A 22,803-nucleotide genomic window follows, 5' to 3' on the forward strand; every position below is an offset into this window, starting at 1 on the left:
TTATTTTGACTCAATTCTCATTCTTCAGAGAAACACAGTGAAAGTGCATTCAATAAAAAAATGTAAAATGTCATCCTGCCCTGAGATATCACATACACACCCGCATCACAACACAGAAAACTCATACAGTATTTAGGTTTGCAACCCTTCTTGGAAACAAAGAAACAAATCCAGAAAGCAACCTTTTCTGTTAGGTGCCAGTTATAAACACCAATGTATATTTTAGCAGAGAACTTGGGCATCTCTAAATAACTGACAGCTTTGTCAGGAAACTTACCTCTCACAGGCTTTACTCGTGGTTTATACATCATTTGGGATTTGTACACACAATCCCCTGTGTCCCCAAGCCAATGAAAAGTGATGCTGTGCCTTTTCAGCACTGTCACAGCCCCAAACACAGACACTAACCCAAAAATTAACCAAAAGCTCTTGAGCAGCTTGAGTATGACGATGAACTGGAAGGCACAACACGCCTCATGTTAAGAACTCAAGCTTTGGTCAAGGCTTTGCATTTCCTTTCCATCCCAATTGCTCTGTGCAAGATTATTTCTCTCAGATTCTTCTGACAGGAATTTGGTAACAAGTATTTCAGTCTGATCCAATCTGCAGAAGAGCTGCTCTTAACTGCTTGCACATATCAAAGTACCAAATTTTGGATGTCAATTATTTTAACTTGCTTTGAATCTGCTGCAACATGGCTTGTACTCTTTTTGTGAATAAAATGAATATTTTTGTGGGGAAGATGGATGCAACAAATCTCCCAAACAAGTTGTTAACAACGAATGCCTAATATGAATTAATTTAAATCACAAATATGTTGGTGTGATTAGCTCCTCTAATTAGAGGTGTTCTGATACTGCAAAATTTACTCCAGAGATGAGAAAAAGCTCTCTCTCTCTCTCTCTGACAAAGTCTTGTTCACACATTTTACCTGTAGCTTTTTAAGGTGGTTGCTTGGCTGCCTTATGAAGACTTTGCAAGATGAAGAACTAACATGCTAAACCAACCCAGATTGCTTTAAAAAAAAAAAAATTAATTGATTGAAGCAGAAGAAAGCATTTTAGAGAAAGGAAAGGAAAAACAGTCTTAGTTCATTATCTATCTTCTCATCATACCAGGAAAAGACCTAAATAATCACAGAAAATAGAATTGTTGTAAGGGACCTTAAAAATCTTCTCATTCCACCCCCTGCCATGGGCAGGGACACCTCCCACTGTCCCAGGGTGCTCCAACCCTGTCCAACCCGGCCTTGGACACTTCCAGGGACCCAGGGGCAGCCACAGCTGCTCTGGGCACCCTGTGCCTTACCATCCTCACAGGGAAGAATTTCTTCCATAATAATTGACAAGCACATGAAAAACCTGAAAGAATGTGAACAGAACCACTTGGATTTACCTGGATTCCTTCCTCTACATGCAATGGTGGAAAGGAAGAAAGCATCCAGTTATTCCTGGATGGATACAGCCACTGCTACAGCACGTTGAACATTTACCTGATGATCTAAGATTTGCTACACAGGTGTTAAACCGAGCCCTGAATCCCAGATAAGACATGGAAGGGGAAGGCAGGCTGTGCAAGGACTTAAAAAGGGTCAGCAGGGTCAGAGAAATGAGCCGAGGAACATTCTTAGCAGAGCAGGAATGAACAAAGGGAAAAAAGCAGCAGCAGGCCAGGCCAGAAGATAAGAAGTTGAGGCAACCAAGGAATCAGATAAGAGGAGTTACAGGAGATTTTATTCAACCCTGTGGGTGGTGCGACTCAGGGCTGCGTTTGAGGCTGACAGAAGGATTTGAAAGTGCCTGGAAATCCATTGTTCCAATGAAAGGTCTCCTCAAAGCTGAAAGCTCAGCTCTGTGTGCAGGTGCTGCCCCAGCAGAGCCCTGCAGGGCAGGCTGGGGAAGGAGGATCAGGAGAGCACCCAGGACGTCTCCATGCTCACAGCACCATGGCTGATGAGATGAAAGGCAGCTGCTTGTTTAAGCAGTTTCTTTCTCCTCTCCCCAAAGACACTGGTTAAAGCAGTGCTCAAATTTGAGAAGACTTAGGAGACAAAATAAAGGAAAGGAGAGGGATTGAAGATTAAAAAATAGCTTAGAATGATTGCTGAGAGTAGGGAGCAAAATAATTTGTTAAACACAAGACCAGATCTTCAGGAGCAGTAAGAGAAACCAAGAAGAAAATAAAATTATGATGGAGAAGAACTATTAAAACCAAAGAGATGTCCACGTTAAGAGTAGAAAATGGCCAAGTGCCTGGGCTTGGTTGGCCAAGCACAGCTTGGCAAGATCCCACCAGGAATGTGCAGCTCCAACCCCGGGGCTTCCCAAGGCTTTGCAAACCCAGGTGCTCCCTGTCCTGTCCCACTCTCCCTGAGGTTCAGATGATTCCCCCAACAACACCCACGGGCTAATCTGGCAGTGGTGGCTGTGGTAGGGATGACAGCAATTCTGTGAATGGGGTGTGAAATCAGGGATCCACTGCGGAGCAGCAGTGGGGTCCTGCTGGCACCTCCCACAAATCACAGCTCAAAAATCACAGAAAAAACTTTGCAATAACCTCAGAGTGTCCAACACACACTGGAGCAATCGGTTGTAACACCAAGGCTGCTGTCATAAAGCTCGCAAGAAAAAGACATATGAAGAAAATGGAAAAAAGAATTCACAGCATGAACAGACACCTGCAGAAATTGGGCTTAGCTGTCAGACAAACCAAGAGTTTGAATACAGATCTTGAATAAAGTAATGTAAGTTTGATATTCTTGTCTCTAGAAGCAAATAACAAAAAGGCTTTTTTCCATTTTAACTAAAAGGGGCTTGCTGCTATGAAATAAATAATGAGTAGCACAGCCTTACCTAATCTGTAACAACCTTAAACATTTAGGAAAAATAATGAATGTGAAATATTTTATACGATTAAATCAAGAGAACTTTTCTGTTTGTTTGTTTTTTGAAAAAGCATATTTACTCCAACTTTCTAGGAAACTAACTGTTCACAGAAATTCACAATATTTTGTTTTCTTTTCAAAGCTGTTAAGATTGAAATGGGAAACTCATTTTCAAAATTCTTAAGAATGGGTTCCTCTTTATTTATGCAAAGATGTGAAATAAAAGCACTGAGTCCACCAGAAGCATTTCTATCCCTCCTCTGTGAGCTGAGCAAAGACTGTAAACAAGGCACAAGGAACAGGAACCACAGGTATTCCATGTTAGCAAATCCTAGTGCTGGGACACCACAAAGTGAGAACTATTTTTAAATTAATACTTTGTGTTTCAATATCTTAATTATGCATCTTTTATAAAATATCGTTGCACTGATCAACAACATTTCTTCAGCCATCAGGAAGGAAATATTAATTTGAGGATAATGGCTTAAATTTGTTTTTAACAAGCACAGAACTTCTGTCCAACAGCAACCATACACATGACCTGGAAAATGCACAGCTCAGAGCAGTATAAATAATAGCATGAGGGAGTTGTTTTGTTTTGGATTGCTGTTTTTTTAAATAATATCCTTAATGGGGTGGGAGGAGATTGCTGGTGTTATTATGCACTGTAGCCAACATACTTGACCAGCTTCAATTCAGTACTTATTAAAAACAGAAAACATTTTTGGCTGTGTTGAGTAATGAATAATTAGTTACAAAATCAGTTTAATGTTTACATAGATTACAAGTGCAAAATATGAGTAGAGTGAAATGGGAGAAGCTGTTGCATGCATTTCTCAAAAAAGAAAATACTCTGCCTGCACAAGCAACTGACCTCAACTTCCCTCCTCTTCTGAAAATCTCATTTACCATCATATTTAATTTTTTAAAATTCAGGTGACTTAAAACTAACTGTACCTTCATAGCTTCCACTGCAGTAATTAGTTCAAATGCTGTGCAATTAAACCCTGTCTCCTCAGCTATAACACAGCATTCAGCTGACTTTGGAACCAAAGCACGGACAGGGTACGAAATGGCAAAGCCTGCGATGAACTTTTAATGGAACATTATTAATAAACTGTGCTCAGCCCATTTTAAATCAGATCTAACAGTGACTCCTCTCTTATGACTTGTTTTGTTTTTCAGCCCACGTCTGTCACGTAACAACAACCAGACCCCCTGGCTCGCCCTGTGCTGCCCAAAGGACAGATGACAGACGGTGCTCCCTGCTCTGACATGGAGAACACAGAAAAATCCCAAGGGCCACTCACAGTCCCACTGGGGATTTTCCTTGGCACATAAAGGTTAGTGATCCTGAGTCAGAACAGGAGGAAAAAAAGGGCAAATTATTTTCTCTCCCCTCCTCAAAATATAGTTTTCAATTCAAGGGGAGCAGATCTTTAAAATACGACAAATGAGTTTTTCTAAATCTGAATCAAATAGGAATCGCCAGGAACATTTTAAGTGCTAAATCAAATGTAGCCTAATTTCATAAAGAAAACATGACATAAGCATCTGTTCTGAAGCACAAAATATAAAAAAGCAGAAAATTTGGGCATTGTAGTGCTAACATTTCAGGTTACCTGCTGCATCCAGCTCTAAGCACAGAGACAGATTTGAAAACTGGCATCTATCTGAAGCCCCTAAAAAGCTCACTCACAAGTCTCATGGATTGAGGAAGCTGAAATCTTGCACAGCACACACACAATGTGGAAAGGCAGAAAAGAGATGGAAGCATTGAATAAAGCAGCTTTATTTATTTTAAAACTAAACCATAGCTAAGCCCACACGGGGGAAAGCCTGTTATCCCCTTTTCATTTTCTGCACTACGACATTCAAACGTAGTTCCTTCCCTCTGATGCTGAAAGCTTTCAAATGCATTAAGAAAACAAGCAAAAAAATAAACAAGATTTTTCATTATTACTAGAGATTCCACTAAATGCTACCCCTCTGACACAAAAGCAGCAGTAGAAAACACCAAATCATTGCATTTTTCTGCTCAGTGCAACATATCTTTACAAGCAGCTCGCTGCGAAGACGCCATTTTATCAAACCTGAAACGCAGCCAAAAGCTCAGGACGCTGTGCTGCTGCTCTCTCGCTGAAATGTTATGTAATAAATTGATTTAACAGAAGCAGATGCTATTTTCTCAGGGTCAGGGTTACTTTCTCTCTTTTTTTGGCTCTAAAAAGGGCTGATGGGTAATAAAATACCTGAAGAAAGGAGCCGCCCAACCATCCTAGGAGACGCTACATTGTGTGCAGAGCTGTTTCTGCTCCTGCCTCTACGTTCTCCAGGGCTCCCGGCTTCAATATGTCGGCTGTGTACAGTGTAAGCCTCATCCTGTAGAGCTGCCAAGAAAATCTCTCTGTGCGAGCGCGCGCCCAGACAACCTGCGAGCTCGGCCGGGCCTCGGCTGCACTGGCTATGGAAATGCCCTTTCCAGCACAGCCCTCCTCCCCCTTCCCAGCTCCGCTCCCCGGCTCTAGGTGAAGGTATCAACAGAGCAGGATTTTTAAGCTTTGATTATCTAATTGCAGCTGACACTAAACCGATCTTCCTTCCTCTTTAAATTCTTTCAACTGTCACAAAACATTTTCACTTTGGGACCCGGCTACAATTAGCGCCCGTAGCTGCTTTTCTGTCGCTTTTGAAAGTCAGCCAAGACAAGACGCGGGCGCTGCCGAACGCCTGCCCCTGCTTGGAGTCCTCCTCCTTCCTCCTGCCCCTGCTTGGAGTCCTCCTCCTTCCTCCTGCCCCTGCCTGGAGTCCTCCTCCTTCCTCCTGCCCCAGCTCCTGCCCAGTGCCCTCTTCTTTCCTCCTGCCCGACATCCTCCTCCTTCCTCCTGCCTCTTGCCCAGTGCCTTCCTCCCTCTCCCAGCCCCATCTCCTGCCTGGTGTTCCCCCTCCCTTTTCCCAGCCCCATTTATGCCTCCTGCCCAGTGTCCTCCTTCCTCTCCCAGCCCCATCTCCTGCCCATCACCCTCCTCCCTGCTCCAGTACCAGCTCCAGCCTCATCGCTCTCCTCCCTGCCCCGGCTCCTTCCTGTGCCAAGCGTCCTCTCCCCTGCCCCAGCTCCCGCCCGCCGCCCTCCTCCCTGCCCCAGCGGCAGCTCCCAAGTCCCAGATGTACCCTGGACTGCTGCCAAGCCCTTAATGACTTCCCTGCCTCTATCTAAACCAGCTCTAAGTGGCAAATGCGAGCGCATTAATCAGCGGCACGGTTGTTTATAGAGGCAGGGAAGAGCTGCCCGAACAATGCAGAGAGAGGAGAGAGGAGCGGGCGCTGCCTGCACAGCAGGACCGACCATCTTGGAACACCCTGGGCTGGCAGCCTCGGCTCCCTCCAAGGCACAGGAACACTCACAATGGGGTCAGCTTTACATTTTTAGGGCCTAAAGATCATCATAAATGCATAATTGCACACAGAGGGCTTTTATCAGCGCAAATCTCAATGGCTAATTCACACAAGCTTCCAGCATGCCCAACATGCTCCTTTACGATGATTTCCCCTCCTACCTGCCCCAAATACATATTAATGATGTGGTAAATGGGGCACGTTTCAGCTGTGCTGTTTCAGTTCTCATCAGAGCAGTGTTGCCCCTCTGTCCTGGATCTCACCATGGCTCTTTAAAGCTTTGGCCACGCTCTCAGGGTCTCTGCCACTCCACCAAGGCACAATCACTGCTGCTATTCCTGGCTCAAGAACTGCTCCACTGAAGGACTCCTGAAAATAGTTGGTTTCCTCCTGAAGACATTTATTCTCTGTTTCTCTGCAATACTGGTCGGGTTCAACCTCATCTCAGAAACAACAGATAAACAGAAATCAAATCTGTTTGGTTTTGTTTCTAGTCAGAAAATTATTTCAAATGCACCCAGGAACTAGGCTTGAGAATCAATTTTGCAAGAACAGTTTTAAGTGGAACTATTGTTGTGGTATTATTACATTCCTTTAAAACTAACTATACATGATGGAAATTTCCATTAGTTAAAATGATTCGTCAAAACTGAGTTCCTTGTATTTTTCCTATAAATAACATAAACTTCCTATAATCAACTCCAATTTATGAAGATAAGTACTTATATAGGGCATCTATTGAAGGGCACTGTTTTTGCCAGTCAGGGCACACAGGCAAAGAAGAACCCCAAGAAATGAGTCACAGTCCAATAAAAAGCTTGGGAGCAAAAAGAAGTGCAGCTTCCAACTAACTGTGCTGGCAGAGCTCATCCGTTCCCTTCCTATCTTGGGCCAAACTTTGATGGGAATGTGTCTCATAAATTTAAAATTCATAATTATTAATACCTGAAGACTAAAAATGGGGATTTGAGAGGTGATGCAGCCTGCTCACCTGGTCAGAGGAACTATTCCTGATACACACAAGGTGACATCATCCCAACACAGCAAGGAAGCCTCCAGAAATGGAGCCTGCACATTCCCAAGTGCTCTATCTCACTTCTCAAGATTGCTTTCATAACAGCAGGATTTTCCTAATGTCCCCCCTCAATCTTCCTTGTTGAAAGTTTAGCCCATAATTTTTTATCTGATCCCTCACAGGCACACAGAAAGTATAATTTCCTTCCCTGCAGCAGCCATTTAAGTATCTCAGCATTTATAATTCCAATCTTCGTTTCAATGAGGGGCTCTGATTCCTTCCTTCTTTGCAAGGCTTTTCTCCAGGATTTCTACCCATTCCTGTTGCATTCCTCTGCTTCTTCCAAGTGGTTCTTTCTACCTCCAGCTGGAAAGTTCAGAGGCCTTACCCACATGTCCCTCAGGAACAGTGCTGCCTCTATCCCTCAGGCTCTGTTCTCTTTTTAACACATTAATCAAGCTTACCCTGTGACCAGACCTGTTTTTGCACTGTGAGACCCACACATCTGTATTTGGGTACACAGCTGCTCTGGCCAAAATAGAGAAATTTTATATTTCTTTATTTCTTACCCAATTATCCAGTTGTATCACCAGTATTCCATACTGTAATTTTGCCTTTCTGTTACCTAGCACTCTTCTCCAGTTGGTCTCATTGTTTAACCATCCTCTTTGGTATAACCTGCTCTCCACAATCCCCAGTGACTGCATTTCTCTCCTGAAAAGTTCAACATGCACAGAAATGGCTGCTTTGGGGTTTTTTCCCCCCTAGGATCATTCTAACAGTTACTCTGGCTGATTTACACTTCCTCAAGTTCTATCTTCTCACCTCTTTACATGGGTTGGCTTTTTTCTCTTTTGTAGTTTTCACACTCTTAAAGTGACCACACTGCTCCAATCCCTCCTCTGCTCAGTCTGTCCATGATGAATGATGCACAAGATGACATGTCATTATTTCCAGACAACTGGAAACTCTTATTTCCTGAAGTCTCTAACTCACTCCAGCTTTAGTTCTAAGTTTACAGGTGAAGGAGAAAGGTATTTAAAGTATTCCTGATGCCACCCATCAGTGGTTCCCTCTGTCCCACTGCCCTTGCTCTTACTACTGACTCACTCATGAAAGATTTTGCTTTTTGTTCTTTGGGGCTTTTTCCCCTCCAAACTGCTACAAATGTCTTTATTTCTTCCTAGTATAATTATATATAATTCCTGAGCTGTAAAAATTCAGGTTTCCTGTAATTTTCACATGACCTGAGTGTGCACCTGGGACTTTCTCCTCTTCCCAAGGACTAAACTCCTTCCTATCCCTGATCACTGTGACTTGAGTTGTGTTGTACCTTTTACTTCTCCACCATCAGGACAGCTCCTGCTACTTGGTCTCTTCACATACTTTATCAGAAGCTGCCACCTGCACATTTGACCACCTTGCCAGGCTTTTTCTGACCTTTTTTTCCCTCACAGGCACCTCAGCAGGGCAATTCTGTCCCTGGCTGGCCCTGCAGCACAGCCATCCACAGCGAAGCTGGAGAGGAGCTGCAGCTCCTGAAGCAAAAGCCAGGTTTTTGTACAGCCCCACTCTTTGAAAGTGAGGACAGCAAAACTACAAAAGCACCTCAGTTATTTATCCTTCCACAGATTTCTATTTTTCTTTCTCCCTGTGCAAAATTCTAATCGCTGTCAAAGAGATTTGAAGCAGCAGATTTATTTTTCATGCTCTGCTGCCTGATGTCAGATAACATCCACAATGCAGAAAAATTTGTTCCAAAGATTAGTTTACTGATGAGTTTTTACCATTTTTCATTCCTAATGCCCATATTTGGGCTAGGAGATTGCCATTTTCTTGTATTCCAAGCATTAAAAGGAGTTTTTGAAAATTTTAATGGAGACAAAACTCTTAAGTAGCTGAGACTCACTTCCCACAACTTTCCTCTCACTGATAAGTGATACTTATATAGGGCATCCATTGAAAATGTTTGAAAAGTTTGAAAAGTTTAAAAATGTTTGAAAAGTTTGAAAATGTCTGAAAAGTTTAGAAAATGTTCCTCACCTAGGAGACAGAGCCATGGGTTAGATCCCTTATCAGTGTTATCTGCTACATTTATGGCCTTGTGTGGTGTTTTAACTTCCTTTTGTCTGAACCTACACCTGGCACTAGTGGCAAAAAAATGCAATCAAGCCAAATTCTTGATTCTGGTAATTTTTCAAATTTCTGGTAATTTTTAAAATTTTTAAATAACCAGAATTTGCCAAATTCTGGTGATTTTTCCCATGTTTTGATCCCAGTATAGGAAAACTTTTCCACAGCCACATTACAGAAATGTGTGGACAGTCATGTACAGGGGACTGCTCTGCAAATCATGGCAAACAGAGGAGAGTAAGGATTGCAGCTCTATTGTATTTTCTATATAAAGTGTGAAATTATATACATAGGAAGTGTGCAAACACAATGAATTAATATTACCTAATTTCTACTTTAAAGCTTTTAGTGTTTTAACTATTACAGATTAAAAACTCTGCTCTGGGAAATCCAGAATAAATCCATTTTAAAAGTCTCTGGTTTTAATTGTGTAACTTTCCGAGTAAAAGCAAAAAACACGGTAATGTTTTGCCAGCAAAGATATACTGCTAATGGAATTGCAGAATATGAGCCCAAAGAGGTGAAGTTCAGCAAATCATTTCCATAAAAGCACTTTTCACATGTGCTTTGTTTGTCAAGGCTCAGCCTGTTTGCAATGCCTCCAGGAGATCAAGTAAAATCTTATTTCAGACTTTTGAAATTAAATTTATTAATATATTTCAGAACTGCTTTGGCATGTGCAAGCCTTACCTACAGCCCTCACAAATCACAATGAGCTGAAGTGCTCAAGCTGAATTCTTCAAGCATGACTTTAGCAGAAAGGTCTCATCACTTTGCTGGATCTGATGAAACAATTGTATGTCAAAGCTTATCAGTGTTTTCCAACCATATTGACTGAAGGCATGATAATCTTTCTCAAAAACTTCTCTCCAAATTTGATTTTACAACCAAATAAAATTCTGAGGGAATTCTGAAGTAACTGCAGTTAAAGGATTGGAGTTTGGAATGAGTATTGTCAGACATGACTTTAACAGTAAGCGGCATGTTTTAATCTTGCTTCCAAAAAAACTATTAAAATGAAAGTTAATACAAGAAGAGTTCACCTCACAGAAGAGCACTCAGCAATTTCCAGCTGCCCACTTCAAGGTGCACACCACACCATGCCATCAGCATGAATCTCTCAACTGCAGCTAAAGAAACCTTCAAACACAAAATAAACCTTCCAGCTCCAGAGAAAAGAAGAACAAAGTTCAGCACAAAATCTGGCATCAGCCCACACATGGAAAATATATCTCTGTTTCTAACTGCTGTCAAATTCTCACTTCACAACAAACAACAGATAGAAGAAATTAAGAGTGTAACTCGAGTTCCCACAACACTGGTGTGTTTACTCATTCTGATTTACTGCAGCAGTTATTTGCTCTTATTTCTTTCTGGACTTTGGAAACAGATAATGTGGATCTGCACTGCAAAATAATCTACTTGCCAATAAAAAGATGGGCACAAGTTCCACCCTGACTCCTGCAGGTTGCTTTTGAGTTGACAGATGGTGATTTCACATTGCTGAATTTCAGGAAAGTCAAAGATGTCTTGGAGAACTGATTACTTCTTTTGATCTCTGCTCTAATAATCATCAAACACACTGGTTGCCTGGAAACTCCCATATAAAATTCATCATTTGTAAAGAAACTAAGAAATCTCTATCACTTGTTATTTTTAATCTCCCATGGTAGCTTCCAGAAATGATCCTAATTCTTTTAGATCACGTGGCGAAGGATCATTCCAATAATTCAATGAATAGGAAAATGCCTCACACCTTAATGAGGGAAGTTATTTACTCACCTGTTTGGTGGAGTTAGATGACAAAGTGGGAAGAGATAGAGAGTCACAACTTTAAAAATAACAACAAGGACTAGATAATAGAACACTGCTCATAAATTAGAGATACAGCTTTCTTTCAGTGTAATCCTGAAAGGATTACAGAGGGGGCAGGTCAAGAACAAGCTCTGTGGCTCAACACAGACATTCCAGACAAATAACTATTCTACTCCAAAGTACTTCAGAAAACAGTCCCATAATTGTTAACAATGAATAAAAGACTGTTTTTCAAGGGGTAAGATTTCTAAAATATTCTATGCAATTTGAAACGTTTTCATTTCATAACAGTTTGTCTGGTTAATGTTTTAGAGATTACCTTAACAGAGAAACAAAAAATCCCTACTCTCTTCCACTTCACTGATACTTCCAGGTGATAAACCTGACAAAGAATATATTAGTGGCCATTAATTCCCACTTGCCTAACATTGGCAGAACATCCTTTTTAATTCATGACATTGCAGTTAAATTCTGATAAGTGTTTTGGATAGGCGGAGGCAGTAGATAACAGGGGCTGCTGATAAGAGAATAAAGAGATAAAATAGTGTGATTGTTAGAATGGAGAGACTGGCAGTGACTCTCTAACAGTATTCCTTGTACCTGGGTAGTTATAAATAAGGCCTGAAAGGAGCATGGAGGCATAATTACAAATTAACTCTGAAGGGATATGAAGCTGTAAGAAGAAAAGCTACAGACATGAACTTACATCAAAAATCTTCTGGGTACAAGATGCTCATGTAGGACAATCCTGACACTTTGATTACACCAGATCATCAATAAAAGGGGCTGCTGTGGTTTGTGATGAGCCTAAAGAAGCCAGCCCAGGTCTGAGGGGCTCTGGGCAGGACAGGGAGGGAGCTCTGAGCACTGCTTCTTTACCCCTGGGTATGGCCAATAATGCCCTGAGCACTGCTCCATCTCTGCCTTTACCCCTGGAGATGCCCAATAATGCCCTGAGCACTGCTCCACCTCTGCCTTTACACCCTGAGTATGTCCAATAATGCCCTGAGCACTGCTCCATCTCTGCCTTTACACCCTGGGCATGTCCCAATCATGCCCCTGCAGGGATCCCTCTCCCACACTTCAGATGCTGTTCAGACAGACAAAATTCCTCTTCACACATGGCTCAGGTACCTACACTGACTCTTCTGGACAGGTTGATTTTTTTTTTTTTCTTCCCATCATTTCCCCAGAGAACTTTTACCTGCAGACTCTTCAGCAAATTAAATATCCAGGCAGCAAGAAACAGACATTTAAAGAAAACAGTTCTTACTGATGCTAAGAGGAGGATGGTAAAAAACTTACTTTTGATTAAGTATTTCTTGGTGAGAATTCTCCTGTTTAAAATTCTTCATTTTCATATTCACAAAAACACATCAATTGAAGATTTCTGGGAAAATCTTCATGTTTATAGGATACAGAATTCCCTATTTTTTTCTAAATCTAACAGTCACTCAAACCCCAACAGCTGTGATAAAAAGGCTTTGGCCTTCCCTGGATACTTTTCCTACTTCTTTCCTCTTTATGCTTGACAAGATGAAAACAGAAGCCTGTATGAGGGTAAGACTGTGGATATGTGCAATTCATGGCTACAAAGGTCTCTCAGGAGAGAGATACTCCTCCCTTGGCCTCCCAGGGCAGCCAGGCACAGAGCTGTTGTCATTATAAGCTGAGCTGGACATTTCTTTTTTCCTCCTGTGCCTTCAGTCAGTAAATGAGCTGATGCTCCACCTGCTGGAAAGAACAACGTGAGCTCCAGAATTCAGCAAGTTCTTTCTGAGTGCAAAAGGGCAGCACTGAAATCTCCAAACATTTCATTCTCCAAAAGAAATCTCCACCTTGTGTCAGCAGACAAAAGGTAGCCAAGATTTAGCTTGTTTAAGATCTTGTTCCAAAGGCTGCAGATCTTGTGGTGCCTCTGAAATTTTTGTTTGGACTTTGCAGAGTAAAGAGCAACAGGACAATTGTGACTCTATGGACAAACTGCTACTGAGCAATTAAAACTGCAGCTTTAGATTTGAAGTGAGGGAGAAATGATTTACTCAGAGAGTAGTAAGGTCAGAGGAGGCCATGGAAATGCCTCTGCTCTGGAGCCAGGCTGGGAGAGCTGTGAATGTTCACCTGGAGAGGACTCCAGGGAGAGCTCAGAGCCCCTTCCAGAGCCTGAAGGGCTCCAGGAGAGCTGGAGAGGGACCTGGGACAAGGGGTGGAGGGACAGGACACAGAGAATGGCTGTAAGCTGAAGAAGGGTAGGTTTAGGTGAAATATTAGGAAGAAATTCTTCACTCTAAAGGTGGTGGGACACTGGTGCCAGGTTGGACAGGGCTTGGAGCAAGCTGGTCTGGTGGGAGGTGTCCCAGTTTTTGAGATGAGCTTTGAGGTTCCTTCAGCCCAAACCATTCCATGATTATGATGCCAAGTAACACTTTTACAAAGAGTTTGATCTTGGCTAACTTGTTTGGGGCAATCATATAAAATGAAGCTGAAAAGCAGCTGCACTGTTTCTTTTCCTCTCATTTCTACTAACCTTGACTGTCCTCTGAATTTTTCCAATGGTAACATAAAAGAAGCAAAAAAATAAAACCCCCTGAACGAATTCAACAGTGTAAAACATCTGCTGAGGGTTGCCAATACTACACATACAGCAAGTTAAAATAGGAATTGGGAAAAAAAAAGCCTCAAGGTAGAAATGCATCTGGCAAGATCAAAGTCAGACAGCTCGTACTACACTCTTACAAGGAAAGTTCTTTTATGAGTTATGTTATGATTTACAGTGGCCTTTGTTTCATTAAACTCAAACACAGATGCTTCAGATCCATCTACAAGGATGCCTGGAAGAAACCTCCTGACCCTCAGGCAGCCTGAGCCACTGCAGTTGGCTGCTCTGAGTGTGCCACATAAATAAAGATGAGAGGGGCAGCTCCAATCTCAGCTCCCCAGGAGCTGAGGGAATGGCTGGAGCTGTGCCAGGGGAGGTTGGGATGGATTTTAGGGAAAGGTTTTTCCCCCCCAGAGAGTGCTGGGCACTGCCCAGGCTCCCCAGGAATGGGCACAGCCCCAAGGCTGCCAGGGATGCCCAGGGTGGGGTTGTTGGGGGGTCTGGGCAGGGCAGGGGCTGCACTGGGTGATCCTTGAGGGCTCCTTCCAGCTCAGAATATGTTATGATTTCTATGGTTCCAGAGCTCTGATAATAAAATAATAAACATATCTCTGCCACAGAACATTAGTCTGACAGTTAACAAACATTTCCCAATCCAGAAGAAGCCAAGAATGTCAGAACCATCCCTGATGAATTGGGATTTGCAGGGAAGATTGCTGTCAGAAAAGTTAGAGAACTGCTGGGAAATGATTACTTTCCATCTCACTAAAGCCAAATACTTGAGAATACAGAAGCAGAATCTCTACCCTTCCTAAAAAAGAACCACTTTAATAAATAATAAATTGTTTCATTTTGTCTGTTCAGTTTTAGGTTTCTGGGGAGTAGCTGAGTGATATTTTCAAATGTATTTCAATAACCATAGAAGCTGTAATTTCAGAGAGAGATTATTCTCTTATCTAACTAAAACTTCTAAGGACAACACCAAAGAATTTTCTCTGTTGTAGTTCTGCTCAGCAGCAAAAACAGCGAAAGATTCACTAATGCCCAAAGGGAAAAACTGCAGACAGTTCAGATCCAGATTTTGTGATGTTTGACAGTGCTAATGAGTGATAATGAGCAACACTTGAGATCACACAGACATGACTAATATTCAAGATATCAAACCCCTCCTTTATGATTTAGTCCAGATCACTTTGTTAAGCCATGGATAACTGTATGTCTGAACAATCCCTGCTTTGCCTGACATCCACACAAAGCAGAGATGGAAAAGGGGATGTGCAGCACTGAGCCCATCCTCACTGCAAAGCTCCCACCACTGAAGAGAGCTCTTATTTCCCATCAGCAGCTTCAGGAAAATGAAGAGATTTATTCCTCAGCATCCAATTTCCAACAGCCAAAGAAAGGCCTGTCTGTCTGACAGCCACCTCCAGTGCTGTGTCCAGCTCTGGGGCTCCCAGCATCAGGAGGATGGAGAGCAGGAGAGAATCCAGAGGAGGCCATGGAGATGCTCCAAGGGCTGCAGCCCCTCTGCTCTGGCCAGGCTGGGAGAGCTGGGGGTGCTCACTGGAGAGGAGAAGGCTCCAGGGAGATCTCCAGGGAATGCCTAAAGGGGCCCAGGAGAGCTGGAGAGGGACTGGGGACAAAGGATGGAGGGACAGGACAAAGAGAATGGCTTCTCACTAGCACAGGGCAGCATTAAATGGGATATTGGGATTAAATTCTTCACTGTGAGGGTGGGAAAGCCCTGACACAGGGGGTGCCCAGAGCAGCTGTGGTTACCCTGTGGCTGCCCACCACCTCCAGTGCTGCGTCCAGTTCTGGGGCTCCCAGCATCAGGAGGATGGAGAGCAGGAGAGAGTCCAGAGGAGACCCTGGAGATGCTCCAAGGGCTGCAGCCCCTCTGCTCTGGCCAGGCTGGGAGAGCTGGGGATGCTCACCTGGAGAGGAGCATCCAGGGAGATCTCCAGGGAATGCCTAAAGGGGCTCCAGGAGAGCTGGAGAGGGACTGGGACGAAGGATGGAGGACAGGACAAAGGGAATGGCTTCTCACTAGCACAGGGCAGCATTAAATGGGATATTGGGATTAAATTCTTCCTTGTGAGGTGGGAAAGCCCTGGCAGAGGTGCCCAGAGCAGCTGTGGTTACCCTGTGGCTGCCCACCACCTCCAGTGCTGCGTCCAGCTCTGGGCTCCCAGCATCAGGAGGATGGAGAGCAGGAGAGAATCCAGAGGAGGCCATGGAGATGCTCCAAGGGCTGCAGCCCCTCTGCTCTGGCCAGGCTGGGAGAGCTGGGGGTGCTCACCTGGAGAGGAGAAGGCTCCAGGGAGATCTCCAGGGAATGCCTAAAGGGGCTCCAGGAGAGCTGGAGAGGGACTGGGGACAAAGGATGGAGGAACAGGACAAAGGGAATGGCTTCTCACTAGCACAGGGCAGCATTAAATGGGATATTGGGATTAAATTCTTCACTGTGAGGGTGGGAAAGCCCTGACACAGGGGGTGCCCAAAGAAGCCCTTGGATCCCTGGAAGTGTCCAAGGCCAGGCTGGACAGGGTTTGGTGCAACCTGGGACAATGGAAGGTGTCCTGCCCATGGCAGGGGGCTGGAAATAGCTGTTCCCTAAAGTCCCTTCCAACTCAAACCATTCTGTGACCTGCAAAGGACAGAATGAAGTGGTAAAAAGGCCTAAGACACTCAACTACTTTTCCCAAACTATTCTTTTCCTAAGGTGAAAATAATAATTGAGAGCATAACCAAACAAAGGTATAAAAATGTCACAACAGAACATAAGTGAAGTTACTACTCCTTATTTACAAACTTGCAAAACACTGTTCAAGAAACATTAAAATTATCAGAATGATAGATAGAACCTGTAAACACCCAAATTACCAATGCTTCTGTAAGAATCACCACTAAATATTTACACTTCCTGAAGATCCATTACAGCTACCAAAGAAACACGAGGGGGGAAAAAACCAAACTGGAGGAAGACCCCACAGCTTTGAGCACATGAACAAACAAAAAAATATTTTATAAGTGGATGCCAGAAATTGTGTCAGAATATGAGTATATGGCCAAGAATTACAAGTAATCCTCAAATAAGATGATGTTACGAGAAAGAATACAAGCTGGAATTTAAAAATGCCATTCTAAAACAGAATTTTAAAATTGGAATTTTCAAATGGCATTTAAAAAGGGAATTTTCAAATGGCATTTCAAGACCAGAATTTTACAATGGCATTTAAAGACCAGAATTTTCCGATGACAATTTAAAACGAAATTTCAAAATGGCACTTAAAACCAGAATTTTAAAATGGCATTTTAAAAGGAAATTTCCACATGGATTTCTAAAGCAAAATTTTAAAATGGCATTTTAAAAGGAAATTTTCAAATGGATTTTTAAAGCAAAAATTTCAAATGGCATTTGAAAGCAAAATTTTTCAATGGCATTTTAAAACCAGAATTTCAAAATGGCATTTTAAAATCAGAATTTCAAAATGGCGTTATAAAATGAAATTTTCAAATGGAATTTTAAACTTAAGATTTTTCAATTGGCATTTCAAATCAGAATTTGAAAACGGCATTTTAAAACGGGAATCTTCAAATGGCATTTCAACACGGGAATTTTCAAATGGCATTTTAAACAAAATTTTCCAATGGCATTTTAAAACAAAATTTTTCAATGGCATTTTAAAACCGGAATTTCAAAATGGCGTTATAAAATGAAATTTTCAAATGGAATTTTAAACTTAAGATTTTTCGATTGGCATTTCAAATCAGAATTTGAAAACGGCATTTTAAAACGAGAATTTTCAAATGGCATTTCAACACGGGAATTTTCAAATGGCATTTTAAACAAAATTTTCAAATGTCACTTTAACAGAAAATATTCAAATGGCATTTTAAGACGAAATTTGAAAATGGCATTTAAAACAAAATTTTCAAAAGGCATTTTAAGACGAAATTTGAAAATGGAATTTTAAAACAAAATTTTCCAATGGCATTTAAACCAATCTCAGCAGTGGAGGGAGCAGCTCCCTGCTGCAGCAGCCGCTCCCCCGGTCCCACCCTTACCTGGCTGCGCCTTGCCGGGATGCTGCTGCTGCTGTGCCGCTGCTCCCTGCTGAGGAGGAGGAGGAGGAGGAGGAGGAGGAGGAGGAGGGCTGGCTCCCGCTGCTGCTGCCGTGCCCGGCGCCGGGCCGGGGGCACCGAGAGCCCCGGTGGGCAGTGGCTGCCCCCGCTTTAGGAGCTGCTTCTGTTCCTGCTGGCGGAAGCGGGGAGGCACCTCTCGGGGCAGGTAGCGGGACGCCGCAGGCTGCTGCCCGTTGGCAGACGCGCGCTTGCCATTGCTGCTGTTGGTGAGAGTGCTGGTGGAAGTACTGGTACCGGTACCGGCAGGTTGGGGCTGGCTTAAACTGGTCTTAATAGGTTCTGGCACTAGGGGGGAAAAAAAAGAAACATCACTGGTTTAGGATCTGAAAAGCCATCAGGTTGGTTTTTAACTAGCAGGTAAACTGATGGTTTGCTGCCTTGAGGAGTTGGCTGTGTGTTACTTTTTGTGTAGGTTTGCTCTCTGTGATGGTACTTGAAGCTTTTATGCCCTACTGAAATAAATCATCTGTATGGTTTAAAATACCAGGCTGCTGCCCATTGGCAGACACACGCTTGCCATTGCTGCTGGTGGAAGTACTGGTACCGGTATTGGCAGGTTGGAGCTGGCTTAAACTGGTCTTAATAGGTTCTGGCACTAGGGGGGAAAAAAAAGAATCATCATTGGTTTAGGATCTGAAAAGCTCTCAGGTTGGTTTTTAACCATAACAGGTAAATGGATATTTTGCAGCCGTTGTGAAGTTGGCAGTGTGTTACTTTTTGTGTAGGTTTTCTCTCTGTGATGGTACTTGAAGCCTTTATGCCCTACTGAAATAAATCATCTGTATGGTTTAAAATACCAGGCTGCTGCCCATTGGCAGACACACGCTTGCCATTGCTGCTGGTGGTAGTACTGGTACCGATACCGGCAGGTTGGGGCTGGATTAAACTGGTCTTAATAGGTTCTGGCACTAGGGGGGAAAAAAAAAGAATCATCATTGGTTTAGGATCTGAAAAGCTATCAGGTTGGTTTTTAACTAACAGGTAAACTGATGGTTTACTGCCATTGAGAAGTTGGCAGTGTGTTACTTTTTGTGTAGGTTTGCTCTCTGTGATGGTACTTGAAGCTTTTATGCCCTACTGAAATAAATCATCTGTATGGTTTAAAACAGCAGACTGCTGCCTGAATTTTGAAATTCACCATCCACCTGTTGGCAGACACACGCTTGCCATTGCTGCTGCTGGAAGTACTGGTACCGGTACCAACAGGTTGGGGCTGTCTTAACTGGTCTTAATAGGTTCTGGCACTAGGGGCGGGGGGAAAGAATCATCATTGGTTTAGGATCTGAAAAGCTATCAGGTTGGTTTTTAACTGTAACAGGTAAAACTGGTCTTAATAGGTTCTGGCACTAGGGGGGAAAAAAAAGAATCATCATTGGTTTAGGATCTAAAATGCTCTCAGGTTGGTTTTTAACCATAACAAGTAAATGGATATTTTGCAGCCGTTGTGAAGTTGGCAGTGTGTTACTCTTTATGTAGGTTTGCTCTCTGTGATGGTACTTGAAGCTTTATGCCTACTGAAATAAATCATCTGTATGTTTAAAATACAGTGCTGCCATTGGCAGACACACGCTTGCCATTGCTGTGTTGGTAGTACTGGTACGGTACAACAGGTTGGGGATGGATTAAACTGGTCTTAATAGGTTCTGGCACTAGGGCAAAAGAAAAGAGTCATCATTGATTTAGGATCCGAAAAGCTATCAGGTTGGTTTTTAACTAACAGGTAAACTGATGTTTGCTGCCATTAGGAGTTGGCATACTCTTGTGACAGTACTTGAAGCTTTTATGCCCTACTGAAACAAATCATCTGTATGGTTTAAAACAGGAGGGAGGAGAAAAGAAAGCTTTGACAAGTCAGTATTGAACAGAACACTCATTTCTGCTGCACCCACCTTGAGCCCCCACTGCCTTTTTCAGTCCGGGGGTGACCTTGCCAATATTAACATCAAATGCCAGAGCCTACATCCATGAAAACATTTTCAAGCTTCTAATAAGCTCCCAAACAAACAAGCTAAAAGATCTGATCCACCAGCTTATTCAGCACTCACACAAACTTTGGGTTTCTTGTGGTCTTTATCCAAACCTTAGCATCAAACACTTAGGACATCCCAGCCACCAACATCTGCACTCCGGGCATTCCTGTGATGCCTCCCACACTAACCCAGCCTGCAGTGAGCCAGCCAGGCCACCCTGGAATGTGCCTGCACCCCTGGCACCAGTGACCAGCAGTGCCAGGTCCCTCTGGGGCAGGAGGGAGTGGGCATGGTGCTGGGGGATGGCAGCCCTGGCAAAGCTCACCTGGCAGCAGCTCTTTGGTCACCCAGAGAAACTCTCTTCATCACAACTTACATCCAACAAGTGCAAAACTGCAGCTCATTCAGTCACAGAATATGCTGAGTGGGAAGGGACACACATGGAACATCCCCCAAATGCTGGCTCTGCACAGCACCCTCCCCAGGAGTGCCCAAGGACAGTATTCAAATGTAGCTTGAACTCTGTCACAGGCACTACAAACCCACAGTCAGCCTCTCTCCAGGCTCTGACACACCGAGAAAACAGAACAACGTCTACAGCTGCAGCAGTGATCAGCACCAAGGGAATGCCCAGGGTGGCTTCGAAACAAGCAGGGACTTGACCAAGTCAAATATGCCAAGAAGTCTGACAGAGCCATCAGCACCTCACTTCTCCAAGCTATTTGTTTTGGAAGCCTAAATACTTTCACCTGTGGTTCTGTCTGAACAAAAAAGGAACTCTTAAGTATATTAAAAGATTTGAAGTACTACTAATACCTGAAGAGCAGTGAACAAACCTTCCTTAGCTTTGTCACCTAAACAAACAGTTTATCCTTACTTTGGCATTTAAAAAGTAGATAGAAAGTACTGTGGGATGCAGAGTAATTATTTTCAAATACCAAATCTGCATATGCAACATGCATGTGAAAACTGTTCTATTTCCACAATACAAACAGATCATTCACGTGAAAGAAAATAAGTCTGACTTCATTGCAATGGGTTTATTTTAGCTCCTATTGCTTCTGCTACTACTGGTACTGCAATGTAAGCATTTACCTCTACTACCACCACCATCACAGAGATGCAAACATTTACAACCAGTGAGATCTGAAGGACTCAGGATTTCTGCAAAGTCATTTACCACAAGGTTCACCCAGAGCACTGCAGACACAGGCTGATCAACCAAAAATAACCCAGCATGGCAGCCAGGGAGCTGCTCCAGCACACACCCCCTGGTGCCAGCAGCTGACAGGGAATGCCAGGGAACGGGAGGAAAAGGACAAGAGAATGGAAACCACTCACTGGCACCATGCCAGCAGAGCTGGGATTTGTCTGGCCCCACGATTTTCATGAGGAATATTAATTAACTGGAAACGTATTTTAGAGAACAAGACAGGCAGCTTTTTAAAAAGCATTATATTCTCAATGTTGTATATATAAATCACATCTGATACTTCCACAGAGGTGTGCATATAGATATATTTATTTTTTAGAAATCACTAATCACTATTCTATCACTGTCATAGAATAGACAACACTTTTCACTTTAATGTAAACAAAAGTGTTTCATCACAAAGGTGAGGCCAGAGAAACCCATTTTCCCAGTGTTAGAGACAATGTCCCCTCTACATATCTGAATTACAGATGAGAGAAAAGAACAAAGAAAATCAAATTATCACAGTATTTTAGAATTAAAATATTTCTGCATATTCATGCTCCTGGTTTTTTTTCTCTAATCAACACAGCAAAGTGATTTTTATTTTGTACATCAAAATCTCTTTAAAGAGAGTGCTTAAATGGAAGCTCTTGCAAGAATACTATGTCTACAAATCATGGTAGCTGGAAAAGAACTGCTTGATTACAAAATGACAGGGAATAAAGCAAGAACAGTGCACAACATCACACAAATGGGCTTGAGCCCTAAATTCCAGCTTCATACCAGACTGGAATTGAGACTTCAAACACAGCAACAATACTTAGAGAATATATATTACAAAGACAATATGACTCTGTGTTCTAAAAGCCATCCTCAGCAATGTTTAACCAGCAATTTTCACTTGATATGCACTGTGAGAAATACCAAATGTTCCAAGTCTCTGCCCTGGCTGTCCTAATTCTGAATTTTGCTGTGCGATATTGGCAATAACCGCATCTTTATGAAGCCCTGAGCCATCCCACACCCTGAGATGGTGGGTGCCCCTTGCAGCACCCATTGTGGGCACAAGGGCAGAGCTGCCAACCCCCAGAGAGCCCTGGCAGCCCCAGGAGCAGCCTGCCCACCCTCCCACCTGCAAGGAATCCACTGTCACTGCTAATGGCATGTGGGCAGCTGCTGGAAAGGCAGGAATTAAAACACAGATTTTAGCCATTTTATAGCTGAATGCAAAAAATGTTGTTTAAATCGTGTGGGGGAAAGGATTTAACAGGCAGTGATTTTCATAACCAGCACGTGATTAAAGAGCTAAAGCAAAAACATTTAAGTGGAAAGGCTCTTGCAAAAATACAATTAAAGGCATAAAATGAAAGCCTTGAGATTGCTTGCTCTTAAGATGTTTGTGATGGGTATCTGCTTACTCTCCATTCCAAGCTGTACACACACTAAACAATGAGCTTGCTTGTAATAATTATCACTACTTAATGGTATCTAAACTTCTTAATCCAATTTTACCCAAACAAATCCAATAATTACTCCATATGCTTTTTGATGATTACAATCTCGGGAATCCCAACTGCATAAAAAAGTGTTACGAGCAATTGTAGGTGGATTTTATTAATATAATGAATAGGATCAGTCCAACAGATT

General features: G+C 42.8%; 1 protein-coding gene across 10 annotated transcripts in view; it reads right to left on the reverse strand.

The window, feature by feature from the left end:
• The window catches only part of TNRC6C (trinucleotide repeat containing adaptor 6C), a 102,928-nt gene that overhangs the window by 38,324 nt on the left and 41,801 nt on the right, over positions 1-22,803 (reverse strand). For 9 of the 10 annotated variants that reach the window (XM_064728799.1, XM_064728807.1, XM_064728803.1 and 6 more), the window contains exon 5: positions 17,914-18,276. In XM_064728799.1, coding sequence (XP_064584869.1) covers positions 17,914-18,276 — 363 coding nt within the window. Of the gene's footprint in view, positions 1-5,136; positions 5,409-17,913; positions 18,277-22,803 lie in introns of those variants that run through there. The other variant, XM_064728808.1, reaches the window with a different exon arrangement.

Source organism: Zonotrichia leucophrys, chromosome 18 (assembly GCF_028769735.1).
Source record: "Zonotrichia leucophrys gambelii isolate GWCS_2022_RI chromosome 18, RI_Zleu_2.0, whole genome shotgun sequence".
Classification (NCBI taxonomy): domain Eukaryota; kingdom Metazoa; phylum Chordata; class Aves; order Passeriformes; family Passerellidae; genus Zonotrichia; species Zonotrichia leucophrys.